Source organism: Suncus etruscus, chromosome 7, assembly GCF_024139225.1.
Source record: "Suncus etruscus isolate mSunEtr1 chromosome 7, mSunEtr1.pri.cur, whole genome shotgun sequence".
In the NCBI taxonomy this organism is placed as follows: Eukaryota; Metazoa; Chordata; class Mammalia; order Eulipotyphla; family Soricidae; genus Suncus; species Suncus etruscus.
This window is the reverse complement of record NC_064854.1, coordinates 45,023,628-45,050,837: the sequence shown is the minus strand read 5'-3', so window position 1 is coordinate 45,050,837 and position 27,210 is coordinate 45,023,628. Positions and strand designations below refer to the sequence as shown.

The following is a 27,210-nucleotide window of genomic DNA, read 5'->3' as shown; positions in this document are numbered from 1 at the left end:
CCTCCTACCCCAACGAACCAGTACCCAGCACCCAAGCGAAAGGACACCCAGTCAAACCCACACCTCGCCCCCGCAAGAAAAGGCAACCAACTCCCCTGCGGACTCATGCTGCATGCCCTCCCTACCAAATCCCCCTACCATGGACTGTTACTTGAAACCGGACTTAGCTCTAAAAGTATCCCCAGTGCAAGAACTCCTACAAGACCTCCCTGCCGTAAATCCTTTGCCAATCTCAAGAAGGTCAGGGGGAGTGATGGAAAGGTGCCTGGGAACCCACACACCACAAGAAAATCCCGAAAGACAATGGGGAAACCTATACTTCCAACATAAGTATATGACCGGTATTGCACCACCTCTTTACCTGCTTTTCCCCAAAAGTAAGGTAGTCTCATGTGCTGCGGACCTTTTATCCTAATGAGATAAAAAGTCCCTAAGCAAACCTTAGTGGTTTTTTTTCCCCCCACTGGGAATCAAGCGGGAGCACGAAGAGGCGAATATGAAATATTAATTATGAAATATGAATAAAGGAGACCACACAGAATTACATGGTGAAAACAAGAGGTGAGGCCAGAGAGCTTTATTGGGCCTTAAATAGATGGATATTTGGGGCGTAGCCAGGGAGAAAGGAAAAAGGGATAAACCAATGAGCTCAGAGCTAGAATTAGCATGTGAAGAGACAGGTAAAAAAAAAAAAAACAGATACCTTTAAGAAAGTGGGGGGAGAAAGAGAGATCAAAGGAGCTCAGTAGGAGACTTTTGGCGGGCTTTTGCAACTGTATTTTCTTTGTTAGAAATACTGAGGCCTGATTTCTAATAATGGTCAAAAATAAAGAGATAGTTACACTTTTAGAATTATAGCCAAACAATCCACACAAAGGGTCAACTGATTTGACTACTCTAAGCAGGCCTTTTTGGCAAATAATTCTTTTTCAGGAGTGCACCACACCTAAGAAGGTTAAAAAACACTTCTGATGTGTGCCCTTCCTGAGTGGGCTGTAACACTCATGCATCACATGGTTCCTTTAATTATTTTGTTAATTCTTTTTTTTTTTGGTCTTTGGGCCACACCTGTTTGACGCTCAGGGGTCACTCCTGGCTATGCGCTCAGAAATCGCCCCTGGCTTGGGGGGACCATATGGGACGCTGGGGGATCGAACCGCAGTCGCGATCGTTCCTTGGCTAGCGCTTGCAAGGCAGACACCTTACCTCTATCACCACCTTCCTGGCCCCTTGTTAATTCATTTTTTAAATGTTTGTTCTACGTATACATATGTGAGCACATATACTTTTATTCCTAATTTTATCTTGTTTGGATGTGTGACCTGTTTCTGTTTTCTTCTCTGCCCAGCCCCAAATGCACCGACAATATAAAGTAGCACCATTTCTCCCTGCAAAGGCACACTAAAAAAAGGGGAAATCTTACATATGAAAAAGAGCTCTTATCTACTAGAGATAAGAACTCATACTTGTTTACCATACAGGGATATCTCCTACCTTGAAAATATGTAACAAGGACCTAACTTAGACCTCAGGTGATTAGACACCATCTGTCCAGCCTTGAACCCTGGACCCCAGACATAGAATAGACACAGTTCTTCACAACAGCTACAGGAAACAAACCCCATCCGGGACATCATTAATACCGCTGGGCCACCAACAAGTGCCAGCTCTAATATGATATCCTGACAACAAAGAAAATGGGAATAACTTGACCTAAGAACAGGTTATCCTACCTCACCAGCTAACTATAAGACAAAATCAGAAGACTTGTCACCCTTTGATAGGTCCAAAAGCCAAGATCGCGATTTACAGATGACTGGCTGCTAGAATCATGACTGGACTGAATATATCTTGAGACCAATAAAAAAAAAACCCTAGTCTAGGGTTTGAACTATGACCCACTCAATAACCATGATCCCCAGTTCCAAAGGTCCGGTAGAGACAATCGCAACGGAATGGGGCTTCTGGAAACACAATGAAAGACGCTATCCTAGGTTCCATCCTAGGATCAGTGCAAAGACCAAGACCACCAACCACAGAAGATGGATTAAAATGACACTGAGGGAACAGAACTTCTAGAACCACAAAGAAAGACTTCATCATAAGTCCCACTCCTGGACCTGTGCAGATACTGAGATCTATAGATACAGAGGTCTTATTTCATCACCCATGGAGCAGAAGTTTTCCAAACACCACGAAAGCACCACCGGCAGAGTAAATGAACCTGAATGGAGTCTATAGTTAATCCTGTGACAATATACTCCAAGGGTGGAGAAACCCCATAGCACTAAGGCCAAGTGAATTCCTTTTTGAATGATGCCAATATTTACTGTGCCAGTGCAGGAGGGAAAAAAAAAGGCAAAAAGCACAAAACATTTTTATCTTTTATATACTATTTTTTCTTCATTTATTATTATTATTATTATTTACCTATCTACTTTTTGTCGATTTCTTTGTTTTGGTGTGGTTATTGAAGTTGTTGTCCTCATTTATATTCATATTGGTTTGTTTTTTTTTCTTCTTTTCTTTTCTTTCTTTAGGTGCTCTGCCATGTTTTTTAACTCAAGACCATGGCTTTTTTTGTGGTGCCTATCATTATCACTGGAGTGCTCACTGGATATTTGACTCTTCTTTTTGTACTGTTGGGGTGTTTCACCTTCTTTTTCTCCTTCATCTCTCAAACTGACGATGAGAGCCTCTAGAAGGATTCCCCCCATTTTCGGCATATTAGACTTTTACCCTAGTTTATTACTTTTCTCTTCTTCAAATAAAACCACATAACTTGAAAAAAAATGATCAGACTTAAACACCAAATCCAAAGCCAATGACAACAGAATCAATACCCAATCTACAACAAGCTAGACACAGAGGGGACCACTTATACTAGCAGCTTGGGGCGGGTAAGAAGGATATGGGATGCATACTGGGAACGGGGATGGAAGGAGGACACCTTTGGTGGTGGGAATTCCTGGATTCAATGTCAATATGTACCTAAAATATTACTGTGAAAGATATGTAATCCACTTTGGTCAAAATAAAAATTATTATTATATTTAAAAAAATAAAGCATTGGGGGCTAGACAGACAGAACAGTGGGTGGTGCATTTGCCTTGCATGTTGCTAAATGGGGTTCAAGCCCTGGCATTTCATGTGCTTGCCCTGAGCCTATCAAAAGAAATAACTCCTGAGTGCAGAGCCAGGAATAACCCCTACCACTGCCAGATGTGGCCCCAAAACAGGCAAACTAAAAGTAATAATAAAATAAAGTAGATATTTATGAGGATTTGTACAAAGATCTTTTGATTCACATATTTTTAGTTTAATGGTAGAGAAAAGGAGAAAATAATATAAACAAAACGAGAGGGAAGAAAAATAGCTATTGCATCTAATTGAACTAAAGAATGTGGTTAGTATTACTTTCTTAAAAGATTGACCCAGGGGGTAAGAGAAATGGTACAGTGGATACTTGCCTTCCAGGCAGTTGACTCAGGTTCTTGTGCCCCATAAAGTGCTCTGAGTCCCATCATGAGTAATCCCTGAATGTGGGATTAATTGGATCCCATCCCACTCAGTATATGCCCTGTGACTCATTGGTTGGAAACATCTTTTAAAGTAGCACCTTCGATTGGTGTTTAGAGCACCTAGTCTCACCTCTGACATGGTCTATACTTTCCTATAAATACTATGGGTCACAGGAAAACACCCTCTTGTGTTTCTGGAATTCCCATTGAGCTTCCTGTTTCTTAGGAGCTGAAACTCCTGAACATGTTTCACTGTGTGTGTGTGTGTGTGTGTGTGTGTGTGTGTATGTATGTATGTATGTATGTATGTATTATTTCCTACATCAACATTTGCTTCTAGACCTCTCCAGAGTCCTGGCTTTGAAACTTGAGGCCCGATTCTAACACCTGAACATAGACATACTGGTAGATTTCCTTCTCAAGACTGCCCCCACTTCACAATATGTTTCCTGGGGAACCCCTACCAGCAACACAAATATAAGTCTTTTCTTCCTTTAAGATTGAATGGGCCCTTACAGCCACCTTTTATTTATTCTTTCTGATGTACTATGTGAAAGGTAAAGAGAGATTTCAGTCACAATATATTGCTACAATAAAACCAAAAGAGTCCAACATAAACACCACTAAACTGAGGAGATAAAAACATTAATTTTGGTTGGTTTTTGGTTATACTGACAGGATTCAGGTGTTATTCCTGGCTCTGTACTCAGGAGCTACTCCTGTCAGGCTCGGGGGAACATATAGTATGGTGGGATTGAACCTCAGCTGGCTGTGTACAAGGCAAATACCCTACCCTCTAGTACTATTGCTCTGGCCCCAGATAAACATACTTGTAGCTAATTTTGACTTTATCCGCAGTTTTAGATAGATATATTTTAGGTGGTCATATGTTATGATGACCAATGATTGCACATTGTTGGGTGGAGTGCTTGAGTGTTGCTTACCTTCTCACTGAGAGTCAGTGAAAACACACACACACACACACACACACACACACACACACACACAAAACTCGAGCAACACACTCTGAGAAGAGTTTTGTTTAGTTTTATTTTTAGAATTTAGTTTTAATTATATACCCAGCAGAGTTTTGCTTTAGAGACTGATTGGGCCCTCAAAGGTCAGATATCCATTTTTCAGAATATCAAATTTGGCAACTGGAAGAAGACTACAGGAGCAGCAATTCTCAAGCAAAGCAAGGATTAAATTGTCTCAAGGATATGAGCACATTTGGAGTACATTCTTAGGTTACCAATGTTACAAAATTCATATGACCATCTCAAGGACATCTCTAATGTGTTCCATGATTGAACCATGTTGCCTAGACTCATTGCCCTTTGGCATCTCTTGCTCTCTGCTGTTAGCCTGTTTGAAATATGAACAGGGGTCTTTTCTTCATCAGCACACTAAGCTGTGTAGCTTTTTAAAACTCAGACAAGTGCTTTCTGTGAGTCACCATTCTTGCTGTAGTGCTTGTATTAAAAGTAATTAGTCCAAGCTGAGATGCTTGCACATCTTTAGTTGTGAGGTTGACACACACCTGGCTCTTTATAGAGTACACACTATTGTGGGGCCATGGAGTCTGAGATGACAAAATGGCAGGAATTGTTTTCAGCACATGTATGACACTGGAGCTTCAACTCAAGCCCTCCCACTTCTAAGCGGGCAATGTTTGCTATTGAGCTGAGCCATATCCTGGGTCCCTGACTGAGCGTTTTGATTATATGTTGTTGTTGTTGTTATTATTATTATTATTATTTGTTTTAGGCTTATTTCTGGCTTTGTGATCATGTTTCACTCCTGATTATGTTTGGGGGACCATCTGTGGTGCCAGGAATCAAACTGAAGTTGGCCACATGTAAGGCAAGTGCCTTAGCCACTGTACTATGTTTCTAGCCCTTGATTAGCCCTTAATGTTTTAAAGAGACAGTTAAAGGGGCCAGGGTAATAGCACACTGGGTAGGGCATCTGCCTAGCACACAGTTGATCTGGGTTTAATCCTCGGCATCCATATCGTTCCTTGAGCCTGCCAGGAGTAATTTCTGTCTGAAGAGGCAGAAATAACACCTGAGCACTACTGAGTCTGGCCCAAAGACCTAAAAAAATAAAAAATAAAAAAATAAATAAATAAATAAATAAAGTAAAGACTCAGTGAAAGTAATCCAGGTTCTATTAGAGTCAGGGAAGCAAAAACATTTCAAAAAGCAGAAAGAGGTTTGCTTTATATAAAACCCACCTGGGTTTGCTTACACACTGGGAGTTAGGGATCCTGTTAGGGACATAGTGACTTGTTGAGGCAGCTTTGAATTTTCTCAGTCAAGGACTTCAAGGGGGATATCTTGGTGTCAACACAAAGCCATGGCTTTGAACTGCCATAAAAGTTGTGATGGCTCAAGTGAGGTTGTGTTTCTAACTTTGTGACCTTTTCCATAGGGCAGCCTTGACCTTTCTTGAAGGAAACAGGTCTTTCCTTCTCAGCACTACTCTAAGTGCTAAAAGGAACTTCTATGCTCCCTGGAAAGAATGAATTCCTGCCATCTGGGGGTGATAACTGTAAAAGGGACTATTGGAGGGTGGGGAGCTGTTTGGGTAGGGGAGTGATACCTAGTAGGATTCAAGGTTTACTCCTGACTGTGTGCTCAGGGTCACTCCAGATGGTTCTATTTTGATTGTTTGGGGGCCATACCCAGTGATGCTCAGGAATTACTCCTGGTGGTGCCTGGCAGATCATATGGGATGCCAAGGATTGAACTCAGGTCAGCTGAAGGCCAGGTGTGCACCCTACCTGATGTCCTATCTCTCCAGCCTCTAAAAGCAACTCTTTCTAAACCACCAGTCAGCATCAATTGATTTGGGCTGATGTTGAACTTCAAATAAATGGAATCATACAGGTTTATACTTTGTATTACTATTTTGTTTTGCTCAAGTAAATATTTATGAAATTCATTCATATTATAATGTATACAATGGGGAAAAATAAATCCTGGGGGGGGGGGCAACAGAAACCTCAGAGGCAGGACTGTGGATAATAAGGGATGATTCCTAGAGTTATGTGTGGCCCCTTCCAGATAACTAGTCACCATCTTTTATAAAGATATTGTTATAAACTATAATATAAGGCCAGGAATGTAGCTCAGATATTTGCTTCCCAGGGATCAGGCCCTGGGTTCAAACTCTAACATATAATAAACAAGCAAATAAATAGACAAAACAATATGTATTTTGTTGCTAACACACACACGTTTGAACAGTAAGAACAGCAATAAAATGATAACAGTAGGCTGGAATGATAGCACAGTGGTAGGGCATTTGCTTTGCACATGGCTGACCCAGGATGGACCCAGGTTTGATTCCCTGCATTCCATATGGTCCCCTGAACCTGCCAGGAGAAACTTCTGAGTGCAAAGCCAGGAGTAACCCCTGAGCACTGCCAGGTGTGACCCCCCCAAAAATATATAATGTAATATAAATTTTGCAGGCTCTGGCTTATTTATTATATCTGGAAATTTCAGTTTTTCTGCACCTGCCATCTTTCCTATAGTAAAACATCCTTGCTCTTCAATCAATCTCCAAAAGAACATGATACCATGATGCCACTGAAATTTTCCAGGTAGATTGGTCCTGGATGACAACTCTGGGCTTGGTGTGGGAATATTTAATGCCTAAAACAACTGTATTATGAATAACTTGGTAAATCATGATGTGATAATAAAAACAATTTAAAGATCATCAATCTTGGGCTGGAGCTACAGTACAGTAGGTAGGTACTTGCCTTGCGTTTGGCCAACCCAGGTGCAATGCTGACACCCTGGGAGAGTAGTATTTTTTAAATATTAAAATATGCAAAGCAATGCTCTTTGGCTTAGACATCATACATATATACATACCTGAATACATACATGGTGAAAAAAGACAAAAACAGTAATGATAAATATGAAATTTTAGCAAATGGTTCTACTGGGGCTAGGGAAAAATGTATTAAGGCTTAGTTACCCAGAAGCCTTATCATTTGAAACAGTTCTCTTAAATTGTATGGTGGGTAAACACTTATTAGCTTTATCTTTTTGTCTGACATATCTTTCATAATGTTAAATATTCATTTGTTTATATTGATAAGAACTTTTTAAAAATTAGGCATGGATGCTGAATCTTACCAAGTGACTTTTTGTCAAAATACTACTCTCACTTTCCTTCAGAAGTCAATTCTGGGGGCTGGAGAGATAGCCTGGAGGCAAAGCATTTTGCCTTGCATGCAGAAGGATGGTGGTTTGAATCCCGGCATCCCATAAGGTCCCCCGAGCCTGCCAGAAGCGATTTCGGAGAGTAGAAACAGGAGTAACCCCTGAGCATGACCCAAAAACCAAAACAAAAAACAAAAAAGTCAATTCTGATTTCTTTGAGTTGTGTGTGTGTGTGTGTGTGTGTGTGTGTGTGTGTGTGTGTGTGTGTGAGTGTTCTACACCTGACAATGCTTATGAGTTACTCCTGGCACTGAAATTAGGAATCAGTTCTGGAGGTTCTTGGGGAACCATATAGATCCTGGAGATGAAACCCCGGTCTTCTAGATGCAAGGCAGCACCCTACCTGCTGTATTCTCTCTGGATCAGGTTACATTGCTGTTGTTGGATTTTGCAATAGTAGGAATGGGATTTATCCTGCCTTCTGCACTCGATACATATGACACAACCAATAAAATATTAATTGGATAAGTAACTATGTAGCTGCCCTCTCTTAAACTATTTTGTTAAGCCTTACTCATTGAAGTCAAGGCCAGATGCTAACCTTTTCTGTGAACTACTCTGGAAATGAGACATTCCTGGCCATGGTGCTGGGCACCACTAACAGGATGTAACTTAGAGAGAATAAGCATCTTTTCTTGTAAAGTATCTCCTTACTTGTTCCATGAACTGCAAGTAAATTATTTATCCCCAGGTAGGGTATCTTTACATTTTTCCCCAATCTGCTTCAGGGCCTGATACCAAGCAGGGTCCAGAAATGCTAGCTTCAAGGCAACAAATGAGATTACATAGCTCCACGTTTCTGATACAAATAAATACAGATTGTTTAAGGAGAGTTTCAGATTTACAGAAAAGTTGAGAGTGCTGAGTATTTCCTTATCCCCTCTCTATTGTTTGTATCTTTAGTATACTCCTTCAGTGCATTACATTTGTCACGACAAATCAAATCGTTTCATTACTAGTAACTAAACGCCATACTTAATTTGAATTTCATTAGCTTTTCTTTTTCTCTTTTTTCCCCTTCCTTCCCCTCTTCACTCCTCTCCTCTTCTCTTTCCCTGTTTTGAGCCACAAAAACCTAGCTGTGCTCAGGGCTTACTCCTGGACCTGTGCACAGGGATCACACCTGAAGGGGCTGGTGGGTGGGTTCATATGGGGTGCTGCGTTCTCTCTCTCTCTCTCTCTCTCTCTCTCTCTCTCTCTCTCTCTCTCTCTCTCTCTCTCTCTTTCTCCTGAAGGGGCTGGTGGGTGGGTTCATATGGGGTGCTGTGTTCTCTCTCTCTCTCTCTCTTTTCCAGGGAACCACATTACGTTTAGTCACTTCAGTGTGTTGCTGCTATCTTCTTGTTTTGACTTGCATTTCTCTAATAATTAAATGGTGAACTCTTCTTCGTATTATTATATATATTCATTATATTCATATTATTATATATTGACCTTTTGGACATCTACAGGTAGAAGAGTCCATTGATGTCTTTTTTAATTCTTAGTTTGTTTGTTTTTTTTTTTCCATCGCTGTCAATAGTTCATACATTTGGATAACAGTCTTTCATCTTAGGGATAATGTAGAGGAATTTTTCTCCCATTTGGAAGGGTTTTTTTTTTTTTATTGTAGCCCGAGCTCCTTGTGCTACAACATTCCTTTTCATTTTGAAGGAGTCCCGTTTATTTTCATATTTTTCTTTTTTCAGTTCCACATTTTCTTTTCTTTTTAAATGCATACTATCTTTATTTAAGCACCACGATCACAATACAGATTTGCAGGTGGGTTCCAATACATATTTTTATTTTCTTCAAATCATCAAAAATCACCGCAGTGATCCATCGCCCAGAGAGGAGAGTTGCCTTTCTTTTTCCCTCAGCGCAGGTATTGGCCGATTTCTCCATATCAACCCAGAGGGCTTTTTCTCCCACCCACGCTTAGGCGCAACCCCTCACACAACGAGAAAAACGAGCCTGGGCGCTTGCGGGCCGCCTCCGGCTTGACAGCGTGAGAACATGCGACCCTGCAGCGAGCGGGCCAGAGCAGTGCCAGAGCCGTGGGACGAAGCACAGGCCGCCGGCCGCTCCCTCAGAAAGCTACCACAGCCCGGGAGCCTCGCGAGGAGGAGCCGCTCGCTCGCTCGCCAATCTCGAGCGGAATGCGGCGCGCGCGCGGGGCGGAGTGGGCGTGGCCTCGCAAGTGGGCGTGGCCCCAGCGCGGAGGTGCGCGCGCAGCGTCGGGATCGCGGCGCTCCGGCGGCGGCGACGGCGACGAGCGCGCCCGGGCCGGAGGCGGTTGCTGCGCCCAGTACTGGGCTCGCTGCTGGGGGCGCAGGCGCCGTGAACTGAGCTCGGCCGCGGCGTCGGCTCGTTCGAGGCTCGTCATGGCGACCTCGCAGAAGCCTTTCCAGCTGGTGGTGTTCGGCGCGTCGGGCTTCACCGGCCAGTTCGTGACGGAGGAGGTGGCTCGGGAGCAGGCGGACCCGCAGCGCACCTCGCCGCTGCCCTGGGCCGTGGCGGGCCGCTCCCGGGAGAACCTGCAGCGGGTGCTGGAGAGGGCCGCGCACAAGCTGGGTGCGTCCGGGCCGTGTGCGCAGGGGCGGGGTTCGCCGCCCGCCCGGGCAACGGCCCCTCGATGAGCCTGCCTTCTGCGTCCCCAACTGCTGGCCCCGCGGGGGAGCCGGGGGACGTGCCCGGGAAGGCCGCGGCCACCGAGGCCCGTCCCCCGCCTAGACCGGAGGCCACCAGCACCTTCAGGATGCGTGGCCCCAGGTTTCTCCGTGAATCCGGGGAGCCTAACTGAGCTCTTTTTCCCAAACCCACCTTTCGGCCCCGCAGCCCCCCTCTCCCTCCCCATTCTCCCTCACCCCAGGATCTATACCTTGAGCTTTGCTTGAGAACCTGTTGACTGCTTTATATCGTATATTTGTATACATAGAGATTTATATACAAATATATGTATATGACCATATATGTATGTATATACATATATTTGTGTTTTTTGTTTGATTTTACTTTGGGGATGGGCTTTGCTTATTCTTTTCTTTTTTGGGGGGCGGCGGGTCACACCCAGCAGCACTCAGGGGTTACTCCTGGCTCTATGCTCAGAAATCGCCCCTGGCAGGCTCGGGAGACCTTATGGGATGCCGGGATTCGAACCACCGTCCTTCTGCTTGCAAGGCAAACGCCCTACCTCCATGCTATCGCTCCGGCCCCGGGCTTTTCTTTTTCTTTTCCTTTTTTTTTTTTAATATATTTTTTATTTAAGTAACATGATCATATTTGGGTTACAGTCATAACCAGAACACCCCCCTTCACCCGTGCAACATTACCCCCTACCCCCTTCCCATCCCCTGCCTGTTTTCGAGACAGGCATTCTACTACAGTAATTTGTTTTTAAGTTCAGTAAGTTGTATTTTTTTCCTCAAAGGATAAGAGTAAAAAATATATAGTAAAGGTGTGGTGATAGTGGCAATCGCCAATGTTTGCATAGGTCCAGAAAAATGGAGAAAATGGGAAAAAAAATCCTTGACTTGATTACAAAAAGGCCTCACCCCAGAAGTTTATTGGCATAAGACAGAATCTGGGTTGGATGACAGTCTTAAAATGTGTGGTCCTTAAAAGAGCATTTTTCTCTGTTATTACCACCCTGAGGAGCAGAGATTGCGATGTACCTGGCCAACCCAGGTTTGATCCTGGTCTCCCCTGTGGGCTCCCGTGTAAATCCTGAGTGCCACCAGACCCCCCAGCAAACAGAACCGAACCCCGAAACCACATATCTTTGAGGCGTGGTTGTTTTTTTGTTTTTTTTGTTTTCGTATGCCAGACTTTGTTCTCTCTCAGTGCTGGGAATACAGGTTCTTTCGGACCACACACCCTCCTGGTGTGTTTGGGAGAACTCTGATTTTTAGGGTCCAGCAGCTCTTAACTTTGGCAAGGAACTTTCGATTCCCCCAGGCTTTCTCTCACCCTCATTCAGGCAAGTAATATTTGGCAATGCTCTGTTGAGTCTTTATCTCACGTGCAAGGCCACACACCATAGAGGTGGGGTACAGAATCGCTGTTGTTTGCGGTTCGGTACCCCCAAGATACCCCTGTAGGCTGCTCTCACTGCAAGCCCCTGTGCTAGATAGTTTTTGTGAAGCAACTTTGGGGTCTCACTTTGCTGAAAAATGTATTATTAAAATCTGGCTCTTTCTCTACCTCCCACCCCCTCTCTCAATTCACTTCCCTCCCCTCCTCTTTTCTTCTCTCTCTGTCTCCAGGGCCCCTCTCTTTCTTTGCCCTCTCTGCGCCCCCCCCCCCCATTTTCTTATGTGTGCAACCTAGATAATTTACCAGTTGGAATGACCAGATTCAAATTTGATCTTTGACCCATCAAGTGTATTTGATTATATCAAAGTGTAACTATACTTCGTACAATTACTCACTTGTCTGAGTGTTCTTATCTAGATCCTACTTTTCACCTTAGGTAATCTTCTCATTGTTTTGGGGTTTGTTACTTTCTCCCAATTCTGTAATTGTTTCATATATAATTATTTAGTAATTTTTCAGAAACAATTTTTATCACTTTTGTCAGAGGTATGTCAAAACAGACTTTTATTTAGTATCTGAGTGATTATGAAATTGGCTTTTTCACACAGAGTTGTCATTTGCGCATTGCTTTTGTTAGTTTAAAAAAAAAACAAACAACAACAGGGCAGTGATCCTCAGTATTAACTTCATTTTGCTCCTAGTCTTTTCCTTCTTTAAAAACAAATAATGTGATTAAGAATCTCATTTGAGGGGCCAGAACAATGACGCAAGCATGTGCCTTGCCCGTGCTAGCCTAGGACAAACCACGGTTCTATCCCCCGGTGTCCCATATGGTCCCCCAAGCCAGGAGCAGTTTCTGAACACATAGTCAGGAGTAACCCCTGAGCGTCACCAGGTATGGTCCAAAAACAAAACAAAACAAAAACATATTTGAGAGGGAAAGTTAGTTTTTGCTTTATTTAGGTTTGGGGGTTCTGATAATTTTAAAAACTGAAATATATAATGCTGGAGTTATTTACAGAAAATAATTTTGTTGAATTTTAGGAAGACCAACACTGTTATCTGAAGTTGGAATAATAATATGTGATATCACTAATCCAGCCTCCCTTGACGAAATGGCTAAACAGACATCCATTGTCCTGAATTGTGTAGGACCCGTAAGTAATTGCCTCTTCTTTGTATTAAAACAAGCAGGACATTGATTAATTCAATTCCCAAGGAGCACAAGGGTGGGGAACAGAAGACTTGGTTCAGGGCCTTGACCCCATACGAAGAATATTCACTTCTCTCTCCGAGCTGAAGATACAGATGCGACAGTCTCTTGAGAGAGTGACTTTCTGTGGCATGTAAGGAATGTGTGCTGGTTTGTTTATTGGTGAAAACTGTGATTGAGTTTTTAAATCAGGTTTCCCGCTTTATTAATAGGGGCCACTCCAGGTAGTGCTTGGAGCCATGAGGTTCTGGGGATTGAATTTGGAGCCTCATTCTTGTAAATCAGACTACTCTACCACTGCTCCATTATCCTACTACTTATTTTTGTTTGGTGAGCATCAGTGTTTGGGCCAATCCTACAGTTCTCAGGGGGACGTACATGGTGCCAAAATTGATACAACTACATGCAAGTCAAGCACTTTAACCCCTGTCCCATCACTTTGAACTCTAGTCTTAGGTTTGTATACTTATTGCTGCAGTGAGCCTACTCTGTCAGAATCCTTAACTGGGTAGACCCTGGCAGCAGTTGTTCCCTTTTCTTCACTTGCCTTTGGAGTATTGCCCCCACACAACTTTCCTCTTTTCCACCATCTTTATTTCACTGTTGGATATTTTTTATCCTTCTGTGATTACTAGAAGCCTCCAAGCTCAAACAGTAGTTGTCTACACTTTATGGGCCAATTAAAAAAAAGTGTTGGGACCTGAGAAATAGTATAGGAGTTATGACACTTTGTTCCTTCAGCCATCCCCCACTTGGACGCTAGATGCTGCCTGTGGGCATTGGGTACCTCTCCAAGTATTACGCAGGTATGGCCAAATCCTCCTCCTCTCAAAATCATTGTTATTGTAGTACAATGTGTATGTATGAAGCTTTTTTAACTTTACCCTCTTTAAATATATGTATAATATAAAATAATAAATTTTTGCATTGTATAGCCACTTCCTATCTAATAGCACTATCTAAACGAACGAACTGGGCTAGTATTGTTTTAATTATATTTATTTATTTGATTTTGGTTTTGGGGCCACACTCAGTGATGCTCAGGGGATACTCCTGGCTATGCACTCAGAAATCACTCCTGGCTTGGGAGATCATATGATGATCTGGGATTGAAATCAGGTCCGTCCTGAGTCAGCCATGTGCAAGACAAATGCCCCACTGCTGTGTTATTGCTCTGTCCGTAGTATTGTTTTTTTGTTTTTTGTTTTTTTTTTTAAAGTTTAAACTTTATTCCTCCTGCCAACAGCTCCTAACTGACTGGTCAGAGTTCTCTCCCACGAGGGATGAAAGAATTGTTTTGTTTTGTTTTTAATTAAAAAATTTTGTGTGTGGAGCAGTGGTCCTCAAACTATGGCCCGTGGGCCACATATTGTATTTGTATCTGTTTTGTTTCTTCATTGCAAAGTAAGATCTATGCAGTGTGCATAAGAATTCGTTCATAAGTTTTGTTTTTACTAGAGTCAGACCCTCCAATGGTCTGAGGGACAGTGAACTGGCCCCGTTTAAAAAGTTTGAGGACCCCTGGTGTGGAGGATATTGCTCAGCAGTGCTTTGGGCTACTCCTAGCACAGTGTTTGAGGGTTATTCCCTCTGTGATGAGGGGCATTGAGAGGGAAATGGGGCACTGGTAATAGAACCTGAGATTCTAGTATGCAAAACCTGCTGTCTGGCCCTTTGAAGTATCTTCTTGTGCCAGTAACTTTTAAATAGTGTAGTATAACTCAGTGTAGGATTGAGACTGAGCATTACCAGAAATTTCAGGTAGATTAGTAAATAAGAAATGATGCATGGTACTCGAGTACTGATTCATGAAACTTTTTGTTGCAATTAGATATATTTGTGTAGAGCTTCTCTGTTAAAAATTAATTTCATAGTATAGATTGTGGTCAAAAAAGTTGAGGTGTCAGAGTACAATGGCTAGGGTGCTTGCCTTCTATGTGACTGACCCAGGTTCTATTCCTGGCACTACATTTGGTCCCCCTAATTCTGTCAGAAGTGATCTCTGAATGCTGAGCTAGGAATAAGCCCTGAACACAAATGTATTTTACCCCCCAAACCCCCCACTCTAAAAAAATGGTTCAGAAACTGAAATTACTATGGGGAAAAGCAGATGAGGTTGGGGCTTGAAACGGAAGGGACACTGGTGAGAGGTGTGTATTGGAACATTGTATGCTTGAAACCCTATCATTAATAGTATGGCAAATCTTGGTGCCTCAATGAAAAAAAAATTTTTTTAGTTTTTTATTTAATTAAAGAACTGTGCTTTACAAAGGTATTGATAGTGATTAAAACATTTTTTTAAAAGGGTTTGGAAGGAATGACAACACCTTATAGTTGTTTCTTAGGTGGACAGTTTCTTACTTGGACAGTTAGTGAGTAGCTTAGCTTTTAGATTTTTACTCCTAATACCTGCTTCTCCATAAGTTATACTTATATTGGCACTTTAATTTTGTAATATGAATAACAATTTAATTCTCAGGGCTAGAAGTGTTAATAGTTTGGAGCCATAACTTGTATCTTTTTAGTTGTAATTTTTCCCTTAAAATACATTTTTTTTTTTTAGCTTTTGGGTAGTACCCGGCAATGCTCAGGCTTACTCTGGCTCTGTACTTTGGAACAATTTGGCAGTGCTCAGGGGATCATATATAGTGCCAGGATGGAACCCAAGTCAGCTGTAGTGTGAAGCAAACTCCCTACTTGCTGTAGTTTAAATCTATTATGTGAGGGCTTATTTACTTAAAATCAAATAATATCTGTAAAATTACTCAAGCATATGCAAATAAGCATTGTCCAAATAATATAGAAAATTGACAAAAAAGTATGACTGTAGAGATAGTATAGCAGCTAAGGAGCTTTTCTTGCTTATGACCAACCCAGGTTCTATTCCAGCATCCCATATTGTCCCGTGAGCCATGCTAGAAGTGCAGAGGCAAGAATAAATACTGAGCACTGCTGGGTGTGTCTGAAAAAAACAAACAAAAAAACAAACCAAAGACAGACTAAAACTTAGGCCTAAATATGTCAAGAAAAATGAAGGTTGAGTCTAGCATGTGACTCATCGATAGAGCACTTCGTTTGTGTGTATGAGAAACACTTTCAGTTTGTGTGTGTGAGGCCTTGGTTTCTATTCCTGGTTGTGTTGTAGTTCACTGAACACAGTTGAGTGGGTCCAAACAGAAAAGGAAAATGTAATGTATAGGAACAAAACAGATAAAGATACAGAGGAAAGTTATGGAAGCACTAAAGGCTTTAGTTTTGGAAAGGCAATATATATTATAAAGATGTCATTTTCTAAATAAAATTACAGATTCAGGGAGTAGAGAAATAGGGCAGTGGATAAGGCACTTGCCTTGCATACAGCCAACCTGGATTTGATTCTCCGGCATCCTATACAGTTCCCTGAGCCCATCAGGAATGGTTCCTGAGCACAGAGACAGTAGTAAGCTTTAAGCACAGCTGGGTGTGGGCCAAAAATTTAAAAAAAAAAAAAAAAAAAAGAAGAAGAATAGATTCAGTGCAGAAAAAATTGTTTGCATTTTTTGGGGGCTAGATTGATTATAATGAAACCAGTTATTGTAGTTAAGTAGATGAGGAGTAAGATGTAAATTTAGATTTAGATGTGCAGAGGGAAGTTGACTACTTTCAGGTAATTTTAGGGAACTCTCTTGATAAAACTTGATAACATCCAGGCTTATTAGATGGTCAGAGAGAAAGTATAGGAGTTAAAGTGCTTGCCTCAAAAATGGCCGAACCCAGTTTGAACCCTGCCACTACTTATGTTCACTAAGTAACCCCTGAGCACCACTGGACGAAGCCCCTAAACTAAGAAAAACAGAATAGGTAGTGACAAAATAGCTTTCATATCATGTGAGAATTGTGGGGAATATGATAGTATTAGTAATAATAAGAATTATTAATGGGGCCAGAGAGATAGCATGGAGATAAGGCATTTGTCTTGCATGCAGAAGGACAGTGGTTCGAATCCCGGCATCCCATATGGGCTCCTGCGGCTGCCAGAAGCGATTTCTGAGCGTAGAGCCAGGAGTAACTTCTGAGCTCTGCCAGGTGTGACCCAAAAACCAAAAATAAATAAATAAAAAGAATTATTATTCATTTATATTTGTAGATTACTATGCCTTAGCACTGTACTAAGCTTTTGGTGTTTATCTTATTTTATTATTACTACAGTGCAACCCAATAATTGCCTCTTTTTATTACTAATACAAAATATTATTTGAGACATATAGCAACTTGCTCAAGAACACACAGCTAGTGAGTGTAAAGCTGGATTTCTTTTATTTTATTTTGGATTTTGGGACCACACCTGGCAGTGCTTGAGGCTTACTCCTGACTCTTTGCTTAGGGATCACTCATTTCTAGTGATGCTTATGTAACCACTTGTGGTATTGATGATGGAACAGAGTTGTCAAGTGTCTTACCTGCTCTAGGCTCTCTCCATTCCATAGCCTGGGTTTAAATCGCTTAAAATCCCATGCACTAGACAATCGTGCTGTTTAGGTATTTTTAGGCCATCTTGTCTCTATCTTTCTTCATTTTAGTTCATCAGAAAAGATACCGGAAGTAGAGCCTGGCTATCATACTGTGTCTTGTCTACTATCTCCTGAGCTAGATTGTAGTGGAGGAAAGACCATTTTGAGAGAAAGATAAAATCTGGTGGTTTTTTTTGTTTTGTTTTGTTTTGTTTTGTTTTGTTTGTTTGTTTGTTTTTTGGGTCACATTCGGCAGTGCTCAGAAGTTACTCCTGGCTCTGCGCTCAGAAATCGCTTCTGGCAGGCTTAGGCAACCATATGGGATGCCGGGATTCAAACCACTGTCCTTCTGCATGCAAGGCAAACACCTTATCTCCATGCTATCTCTCCAGCCCCGATAAAATCTGTTTTAGACATGTTGAAATTTGAGGTATCTGATACTCTTACATTTAAAAAGGAATACATTCAATATAATAGACACTTGTCTCAGAGAATGTACAGTGCTAATAGACATAAAACATGTTTGTCATTATTTCTCATGAACATACAGATCCAAACAACAGTAAAGCATCTTACCAGTGAGAAAGCTTACTTCCTACTAACGTCTGGAAATAGTCACCTGGGATGTGAGGAGGAGGAACCTCATTCACCATTGGTGGGAATTTCATCGGGTTCATAGTTTTTCTTGATGTAACCCAAGAGTTTCCAAATTCAGCTTCTACTACCACCACCACCACCACCTTATACCTGATTTGTGTTTAAGACACCCAAAACAGCTCTCTTTCAGATATACCTGGATTTTTTTTAAATTTTTCCGGAAAATCCCTGTTTTCAGAATTGTCTCCATCACTTCTATAATATTTCCCATTTTGCATTACACAAAGATGTCCCAAAAAAACCAAGATGGAAGCCCCAAAGCCAAAACCTGAAAGGCCAAAAAGTTGCTGATAGGTTTCCACAGCTACACAATAAAAAAAGAAAATCTGTACCTCACACCCCGTTCCAAAGATGCAAAAAACTGTTACTGAAGTGCAGTCCAAATGTCCTCAAAATAATATTCCCAGCAGAAACCAGTTTGACCATTCTACCTTCCTCTTAACTCTGAGTTGGCCTTCAAGAAGAGTGAAAACACCATACATAGGCTCACTGAGTATGTCAGGCCAGCAGGCACCAGATTATAAGCCATGAAGAAAGAAGCTCAGTGACATTGAAATGTTCGAGGTTAACATCTTGATCACATCTGTAAATTTACATTATAAAAAATTAGGTAGTGCCACAACATTATTTGCTCATTACATCTATTCTTTTATATTTTTTTTTTTGGATTTTGGGCCACACCTTTCCTGGCTCTGCACTGAGGAATCACTTCCGATGGGCTCAGGACTGTAAGAGATGCTGGGAATTATACCCGGGTCAGCTGTGTGCAAAGCAAATGCCCTACCTACTGTGTTATTGCGTTGCCCCTGTTCATTGTATTTATAATCCTTATTATTTGCTTTCTTAATAACCACTGCTGCTTTTAAAACTGGCATTTCATTTATTTAAGCTAAGTCAAAGTAAATTGTTGGTTTTCTTTATTTTCCCAGTATCGATTTTATGGAGAACCTGTAGTAAAAGCATGTATTGAAAATGGAGCTAGCTGTATTGACATCTGTGGAGAACCTCAGGTATGTAAAACAGAAGAAAGAGGTAGAACAAACAATTCTTTTAAAGTGAAAAATACCTACTGCAGTTTTGTAGACAAATTTTAGAAGTTGATGATCCTTCCCTAGTGTTGCATGCTTAGTTGAGAGCTTGAGGTGAACACTATGATAAAATCATACTTGCAGTTTTCTTCCTTTTTTTTTTTTTAATTTGACTACAGACACATTGATTTAGTGTCCATTTAATATTTGGCTGTGTTGATTTTTTTTTTTTTTTTTTTGGTTTTTGGGCCACACCAGGCATTGCTCAGGGGTTACTCCTGGCTGTCTGCTCAGAAATAGCTCCTGGCAGGCACGGGGGACCATATGGGACACTGGGATTCGAACCTACCACCTTTGGTCCTGGATCGGCTGCTTGCAAGGCAAACATTGCTGTGCTATCTCTTCGGGCCTGGCTGTGTTGATTTTTATAGCCAATCTATGCTTTAAATGAAATTAGTTGGGGCTGGACAATAGCTCAGCGGATAGCCGCCGACTCGAGTTTGATCCCTGGTATCCCCTATGGTCCTCCAACCCTGTCAGGAATAATTTCTGAGCACAGATCCAGGAGTAACCCCTGAGCATGCTGGGTATGATCCAAAAAACAGGAGGAAAAAAACCCAAACAAATAATACCAGATGAAATTAATCACAGTAGTTTTATTTTTTTTCTTTTGGTTTTAGGGCCACACCTGGCATTGTTCTGGATTGACTCTTGGCTCAGGAATTACTCCTGACAGGCTCGGTACCATATGGGATGCCAGGAATTGAAGCAGGGTCGGCCATGTGCAAGGCAAACACTACCCTCTGTACTATCACTCTGGCTCCAGTCAAGTAATTTTCTATGTATAACTCTTTTGTAACTTCATTATGAATTCCCTTTTTAAAATTTTTAAAAAATTTTATTTGGGGACTTGGAGCCACACCTGGCAGCACTCAGGTTACTCCTGTCTGTGCTCAGAAATCAATTCTGGTAGGCTCAGGGACCATATGAAATTCTGGGGATTGAATCTAGGTTGGCCACATGCTAGGCAAATGCCCTGTCCCACTGTGGACTCACTCCAGCATCTCCCATTATTTTTTTTTTAATATTTTTATTTAAACACTGTGATTACAAGGTTGTTCATACTTGAATTCCCTTTGATTTTGGTCCATACCCAGCAGTATCCAGGTCTTACTCCTGACTCTGCTCAAGTTGAATCTTGGTGGGTTTGTAGGATGCTGGGGTTCAAACCTAGACTGACTATATGCAAAGCAAGTTCCCTAGCCACTGTAGCCCCATGAATTCCCTTTTCCTAATCAGGCACCTCTATAATATAAAAGTGTCAAGTACATTAAACCTAAATGTTTTAATGTTCACATTTAATGTTACCATATTCCAGAATTATGCTGAGTAGTTTATGTAATGCTCAATATTCGTAAAAAGTATCTTCCCTGTTTTATCAGTGAGGAAATTGAAGCCTTAGAAAATTGGGGCCTGGCGGTGGCGCTAAAGGTAAGGTGCCTGCCTTGCCTGCGCTAGCCTTGGACGGACCGCGGTTCGATCCCCCGGTGTCCCATATGGTCCCCCAAGTCAGGAGCAACTTCTGAGCACATAGCCAGGAGTAACCCCTGAGCGTTACCGGGCGTGGCCCAAAAACCAAAAACCAAAAAAAAAAAAAAAAAAAAAAAAAGAAAATTAAGTCAAAAACCAAAAAAAAAAGGCCCGGAGAGATAGCACAGCGGCGTTTGCCTTGCAAGCAGCCGACCCAGGACCAAAGGTGGTTGGTTCGAATCCCGGTGTCCCATATGGTCCCCCGTGCCTGCCAGGAGCTATTTCTGAGCAGACAGCCAGGAGTAATCCCTGAGCACTGCCGGGTGTGACCCAAACACCAAAAAAAAAAAAAAAAAAAAAGAAAATTAAGTAATTTACTCAGGGTTTTGCAAAACTATTATACTTACTTTGAAGTCTATCTAACTGACTGCAGGAAGAGTAGTGTGTTAAAAAGCACTAACTTGTACTAACTCCTTTGGAATGTTGGAAAGGTTGCACTAGTGAAGGGGGGGTGTACATTTTATGACTGAAACCTAACTACAAACATGTTTGTAACCATGGTGCTTAAATAAAGATATAAAAAATAATAATGGGGGCCAGTGAGGTGGCGCTAGAGGTAAGGTGTCTGCCTTGCAAGTGCTAGCCAAGGAAGGACCGCAGTTTGATCCCCCAGCTTCCCATATGGTCCCCCCAAGCCAGGGGCAATTTCTGAGCACTTAGCCAGGAGTAACCCCTAAGTGTCAAACGGGTGTGGCCCGAAACCCCCCCCCCCAAATGAATTTTACTAACTCCTGGGGCCAGAGCAATAGATAGGGTGTTTGCCTTGTATGCGGCTGACCCAGGATGGACCTCGGTTTGATCCCCAGTGTTCCATATGGTCCCCCAAGCCAGGAGCGATTTTTGAGTGCATAGCCAGGAGTAACCCCTGAGTATCACCAGATGTGGCCCAAAAACCAAAAAAAAAATTTTTTTTTTTACTAACTTCTTTAAACCTCTTATGTGCCTTAGTTTCCACTGATTCAAATCAGTATGCTGGTAGCATGTACTTAAGCTTATCAGTAGAGGTGTAAAGTACCAAAATTGATTCAAGACTATGTTTGAAGTATGAATATATGCAAAACAATTCCTGTCTTAGAAACATAGTTAAATAGTTTATAGCTGGGTCAGAGAAATAGTACAGCAAGAGGCACTTGACTTGCTTGTAGTTGACCTGGGTTCAAGCTCTAGCATTCACTGTGGTCCTCAGAGCTCAGAGTGGGGAGTAAACCCTTAGCCCTTAGCCCTGCTGGGAGTGACCCAAAAAAATAAGAAAGCAGACAAAAGCTTAGATCAAAGAAAATGGTGAAAAGCCTTCAAGTTCTCAAAACATCCATGAAATTGATAGCTAAGCTTAATAAAGGACTGGGAAAATGATTCAGTGGTAGAGTTCATGTTTCACATGTGAGCATCCCTGGATCCAGTCCCTGGCCTGCAAAAGACTAACAAGAAACCAGTTTTTTGGGGGGTCACTCCCAGCAGCCCTCAGAGGTTCCTCCTGGCTCTGTGCACAGAAATCGCCCCTGGCTGGCATGGGGACCATATGGGATGCCTGGATTCGAATCACCGACCTGCATGAAAGACAAAGGCCTTACCTCCATGCTATCTCTCTGGCCCCAAGAAAACCAATTTAATAAAGATCCATAACATATAAGCAACTCTTATGCTTACAAATTCAGATAACCAGTTTAAAAATGATCAGGGGATGAGAAGAGATGCAAATGTCTCATGCAGAATTCCAATTAATTTATAAAAACTGTTCTTTTAGGGGAGGCACACCCTGCAGTGCTTGGGTTACTCCTGGCTCTGTGCTCAGAAATCATTTGAGGCAGGCTCTGGGGACCATATAGGATGTGGGGATTGTACCTGGGTCAGCTGCATGCAAGGGGAAACGCCCTACCCGCTGTGCTTTCACCCCACCTGCTGGAGACAGTTCTTATGGAAGGAATGCCTTATTCCTGTGAGTGGGCTACTTGAACTCACTACCTCTTGTGGGGTTTAGTGTTGCTCAGAGGGAAATAGATTAATAAAGTGGAGAAACCTGATGTAACACACTACCTCAGCCAAGGGCTCAAAGTCAGCAGGGGCAGGATGTGTTAGTCGGATGTTCCCCTGATGTGAGGTCATGAAGTGGCACACTTGAGGATGAGCAAGAGAGCATGTTTTTCATGCAGGAGCCCTGGGTTTGATGACCTTCATTGCAAAACTTCCTGAGAACCACCAGTGACCTAGGTGTGGCCTAATAACCAAAACAACTAGCAAAACCCCCATAAATGGCACCTTTGTAGTTTTCCTCCAAGAATCCTTATATCTGGTGTTTAATTAAAAGAAAAACATGAGATAATTACCAGGGAAATTTCATGTTGGGAAGCACACTTTGCAGCAGTTCCTTGCCTATACTCCAAAACTTTTAAGGTCAGGCAGAAACAAGGAATGCTATATACAAAAGGAGATGGGACAACTAAATAGTAAGCATCCTGGTTGGGATCCAGAATAGAAGGACATTTGGGGAAAAGGAGAGAAATCTGAGTCAAGTGTGGGCGTTGGTTCATTGTAATTAATTAGTATTGGCTCATTTAGACTTGAGATGTTGCTCCAGTTACAACACTTGCCTTACATGTATGAGGCTCTATATTTTGAGCCCTGGTGCTTGAGTGGAGTATGGGGAGATTAGTTAATTAACATATAAATAATATATAATACTGGATAATGGCTAAAGAGTACTTGGCAATTCTGTGCCACTCAGTAAATCTAAAATAGTTACAGGGCCAGAGCACAGCAGGTAGCGTTTGTCTTGCACGGAGCCAACCTGGGATTGACCCAGGTTTGATCCCCAGCATCCCATATGATCCCCAAGCCTTCCAGGAGTGATTTCTGAGCAAAGAGCCAGGAGTAACCCCAAAACCCAAAAAGAGAAAGTTCAAAAACAATGCAAAGTATTGGACCTCTGATATTATCTCTACTTTCGCACCATCCTTTCCACTGTAAAGTATTGTTATCTGTTCATTATGATCATCATTTGGATAATGCCATTGGGGTAAGTTTTATGTTCTCTTTGTACTTTCATATATTAATTTTTAAAATTTTATTCATATTTTATAACAAGTATATTTTCAATGTAGAAGTCATTCTACAAATTTTTAGATTAGATTGTCTCATTTGATGCATGCCAGATCTATAGTAAATATTTGCTAAATAAGTGAAAAACATTGCTATTTAATGAACAGTTAATGCTCTATTGGTTAACTTTGTTAATGTATTGTTTTGTCTTTTAAAAGCAAATCATTTAGTATTAGTGTTAATAATTTCTAACTGATTTTTTTTTTGCCCTGAATTTTTTAGTTTCTGGAACTAATGTATTGGAAGTATAATCAGAAAGCTGCAGAGAAAGGGGTTTATATCATTGGAAGCTGTGGCTTTGACTCCATTCCAGCAGATTTGGGAGTAATATATACGAAAAGTAAAATGAATGGTAATTATTGAACATTAAGCAATAATTGAATTGAATCAGAAAATATCCTTGGTTTATAATTTTGATGAGTCAAAATCTAACGGGGATAAGAACCCTAGCTAAAAATGTGTAATGTTAAAACATGCTTTTCTTATATTATAGATTGTTGTAATTCTCATTTTTTATATAGGGATAATACTGTAAATGTTCCAAAGTACTATAAGTGAGGAATTATTCATGGTCTCAATTTTGTTGTTTACAGCCTTAAAATTTGGGGAAAATAATTATTTGGTAGTCATCAGATTTCTTTGATTAAAATTTTTTGATTAAAGAGATTACTTTGTTTAAAAATTAACACATGTAAGGTATAATTTATGCAAATACGTTTTTTTTTATTATTTTTCAACATTTAGAAATGGAAACAATTGAACTATTTGGAAATGGTTGAACAAAGCTTTTAGTATTCTTCTTTACTCATTTGCAAACTTAACAATAATTTTACGATGGAAAAATAATTATTGTGGTTAAACAATATAAATTACTGATGTCATATTTCATTTGTTAGGTTTTTTGTTTTGTTTTGTTTTTGTTTTTTGATTGTTTGTTTTTGGCCATGCCCAGCGTGCTCAGTACTTAATTCTCACTCTGCGCTCAGGATTTATTCCTGATGATGTTTGGTGGATCATATGGGAAGCTGGGTCACTGCATGCAAGGCAAGCTCCCTGACCACTGTGTTATCTCTCTTGCTGCCATGTATATTTTAATTGTCCATTTAGAAGATAACCTAAAATGGGTAACTCTGGTGCTATATAAAAACTGTTGCAGAGTTTAAAAAGAAGGAAATTATTTCAGTTTGTATTGGAATAAAGCAAAAAAAAAAAAAAAATTCAACAAACAAAGCAGTATATGAAGAAAGGAGCTACAGGGCCATGAAGGTAATTTGAAGAACTAAGCAGTAAGGGATGTAGTTCAATACTAGAGCATTTTTCCGCCTTGCATATATGAAACCCAGGGTTTGATCCTTCACAGCAAATACATAATCTTTGCATTGATCCAGAACTATGTCCCCCCAGCACCTTCACCCCCTCCCCGCACTGCAAGCTGCTAGGCCCTCTCTGGCCTTGTAGGTACAAATTTAAGTCCCACAAGAAAAATGTTTGCCATAGAGGCAGATAGAACAGGGGAGGTTGGGGATAGGAGGGATGGGAGAGAATGGTGCAGAATGGGATTGATGCAGGAAATGTGACTGGTAAAGGGTATTGGACATTGTATGACTGAAACTCAATCATAAACAACTTTGTAACTGTACCTGACAGTGATTCAATTAAATAATGTATTTAAAAAAACAACTCCGTCCTTGTGATCTACTAAATTGTGGCCTTGTTGGAGGAGAATTTTTAATGACTATTGAATCAGAAAAGATTTTGTCTATATCACCATGTAGAATTTTTGCTAAATTGTCCTTTATTATAATAGACCTAGAACACTTCTTAAATCTATTTATAATAACATAATAAAAACTACTTTTAGTATATTTTTATAATTATCTTTATTTAAACACCGTGATTACAAATATGATTATAGTTGTATGATTACAGTCATGTAAATAGTACGTATTTTTATAATATGTTAATTATACATATTTCAAAATGAATAAGAATAATCTGTTATTGTGCTGACTAAACAGATTTTATTTAATTTTATTTGATTTTTATCATTCTACTCTTTTAGGTACTTTAACCGGTGTTGAAAGTTTCTTGTCTGTACATTCAGGACCTGAGGTTAGTTTTTCTATTTTCTAAGTTAATATTCAATATATTTTATAAGTTGTATTTGTCTCTTAAAAAAAATTTTTTTTTTTGGAGGGGGGTCCCACCTGGCGGTGCTCAGGGATTACTCCTGGCTCTACGCTCAGAAATTGATCCTGGCAGGCTTGGGGGACCATATGGGATGCCAGAATTCAAACCACCATCCTTCTGCATGCAGGGCAAACGCACTACTGCCATGCTATCCAGCCTCAAAATATATTTCTTGCCCTAAAATATTTTGATTAAATATATTTGTAATATAAAAGCCACTGTACTTAAAGTAAAAATGCTAGAGTCATAGTTATTACTTTAACTTAAAATATAATATATTCCTTATTAGGGAAGTTGAGCTTTTTTATTCTCTTAATTTTTGGAGGTGGATGCGGAGGTGGGGAGAGGGCTCCTCTGCCATCTATCTGGGTGCCAGGGCCCCAAGCTGTGCTGCATTTCAAGTACACAAATTTTTATATTTCCCCAGCTCTTGTTTCTATTTTTTTTTTTTTTTTGGTTTTTGGGCCACACCCGGTGACGCTCAGGGGTTGTTACTCCTGGCTATGCGCTCAGAAGTCGCTCCTGGCTTGGGGGACCATATGAGAAACCGGGGGATCGAACCGCGGTCCATCCAAGGCTAGCGCAGGCTCTAGTGCCACCGCCCGGCCCCTTGTTTCTATTTTTTAACAGTGGTTTAAATAAAAATTTTCATGCTGTATATAGTTTATCACAATTTAAAACATTTGCCACTTTTTTTATTGTGATAAACATTGCATTGTAACGTGGATTGGAAATTAAGAGGTGTCTGTTACCTTAGAGAATTTCTCCACTGAGAGTTCAGTTCTAACCTTAGCTGCATTTGTCTGTCATTTACTTGCTTTCTTTCCATTGGTCCTAGTTGTCTAAGAGTTCATTTTCTAAATTTAGTTCATCCATCCATTTTGTTTTTTTCTGTCTGATGAATTCATACAATATTTGTCTCTTGCCTTTGGTTTAATTCACCAAGTGTATGTTATCTAGGTCTGTCTATGTGTTATGGACAGCAGAATTTTATCTTTTATTTTCCCAGCTGAATTCCATTGAACATAACTTCTGTAGACAGTTGTCAGTCATTTAAAGTTATTTCCCGTGCCTGGCTATTATAAATAATGCTGCTATAATCTTTTGGAGTAGTGTTCTGTATTTTTCAGAGAACTGGTATAACTGGATTTTAAGCTATTGTTTTATATT

At 40.8% G+C, this 27,210-nt stretch overlaps 1 protein-coding gene across 1 annotated transcript in view; it reads left to right on the top strand.

The window, feature by feature from the left end:
* Positions 1-9,983: 9,983 nt before the first annotated feature.
* Positions 9,984-27,210, top strand: part of SCCPDH (saccharopine dehydrogenase (putative)) — a 31,904-nt gene continuing 14,677 nt past the window's right edge. The window contains exons 1-5 of the mRNA XM_049776526.1: positions 9,984-10,315; positions 12,821-12,933; positions 19,066-19,146; positions 24,073-24,202; positions 25,913-25,962. Coding sequence (XP_049632483.1) covers positions 10,126-10,315; positions 12,821-12,933; positions 19,066-19,146; positions 24,073-24,202; positions 25,913-25,962 — 564 coding nt within the window. The 5' untranslated portion in view covers positions 9,984-10,125. The remainder of the gene's footprint in view (positions 10,316-12,820; positions 12,934-19,065; positions 19,147-24,072; positions 24,203-25,912; positions 25,963-27,210) is intronic.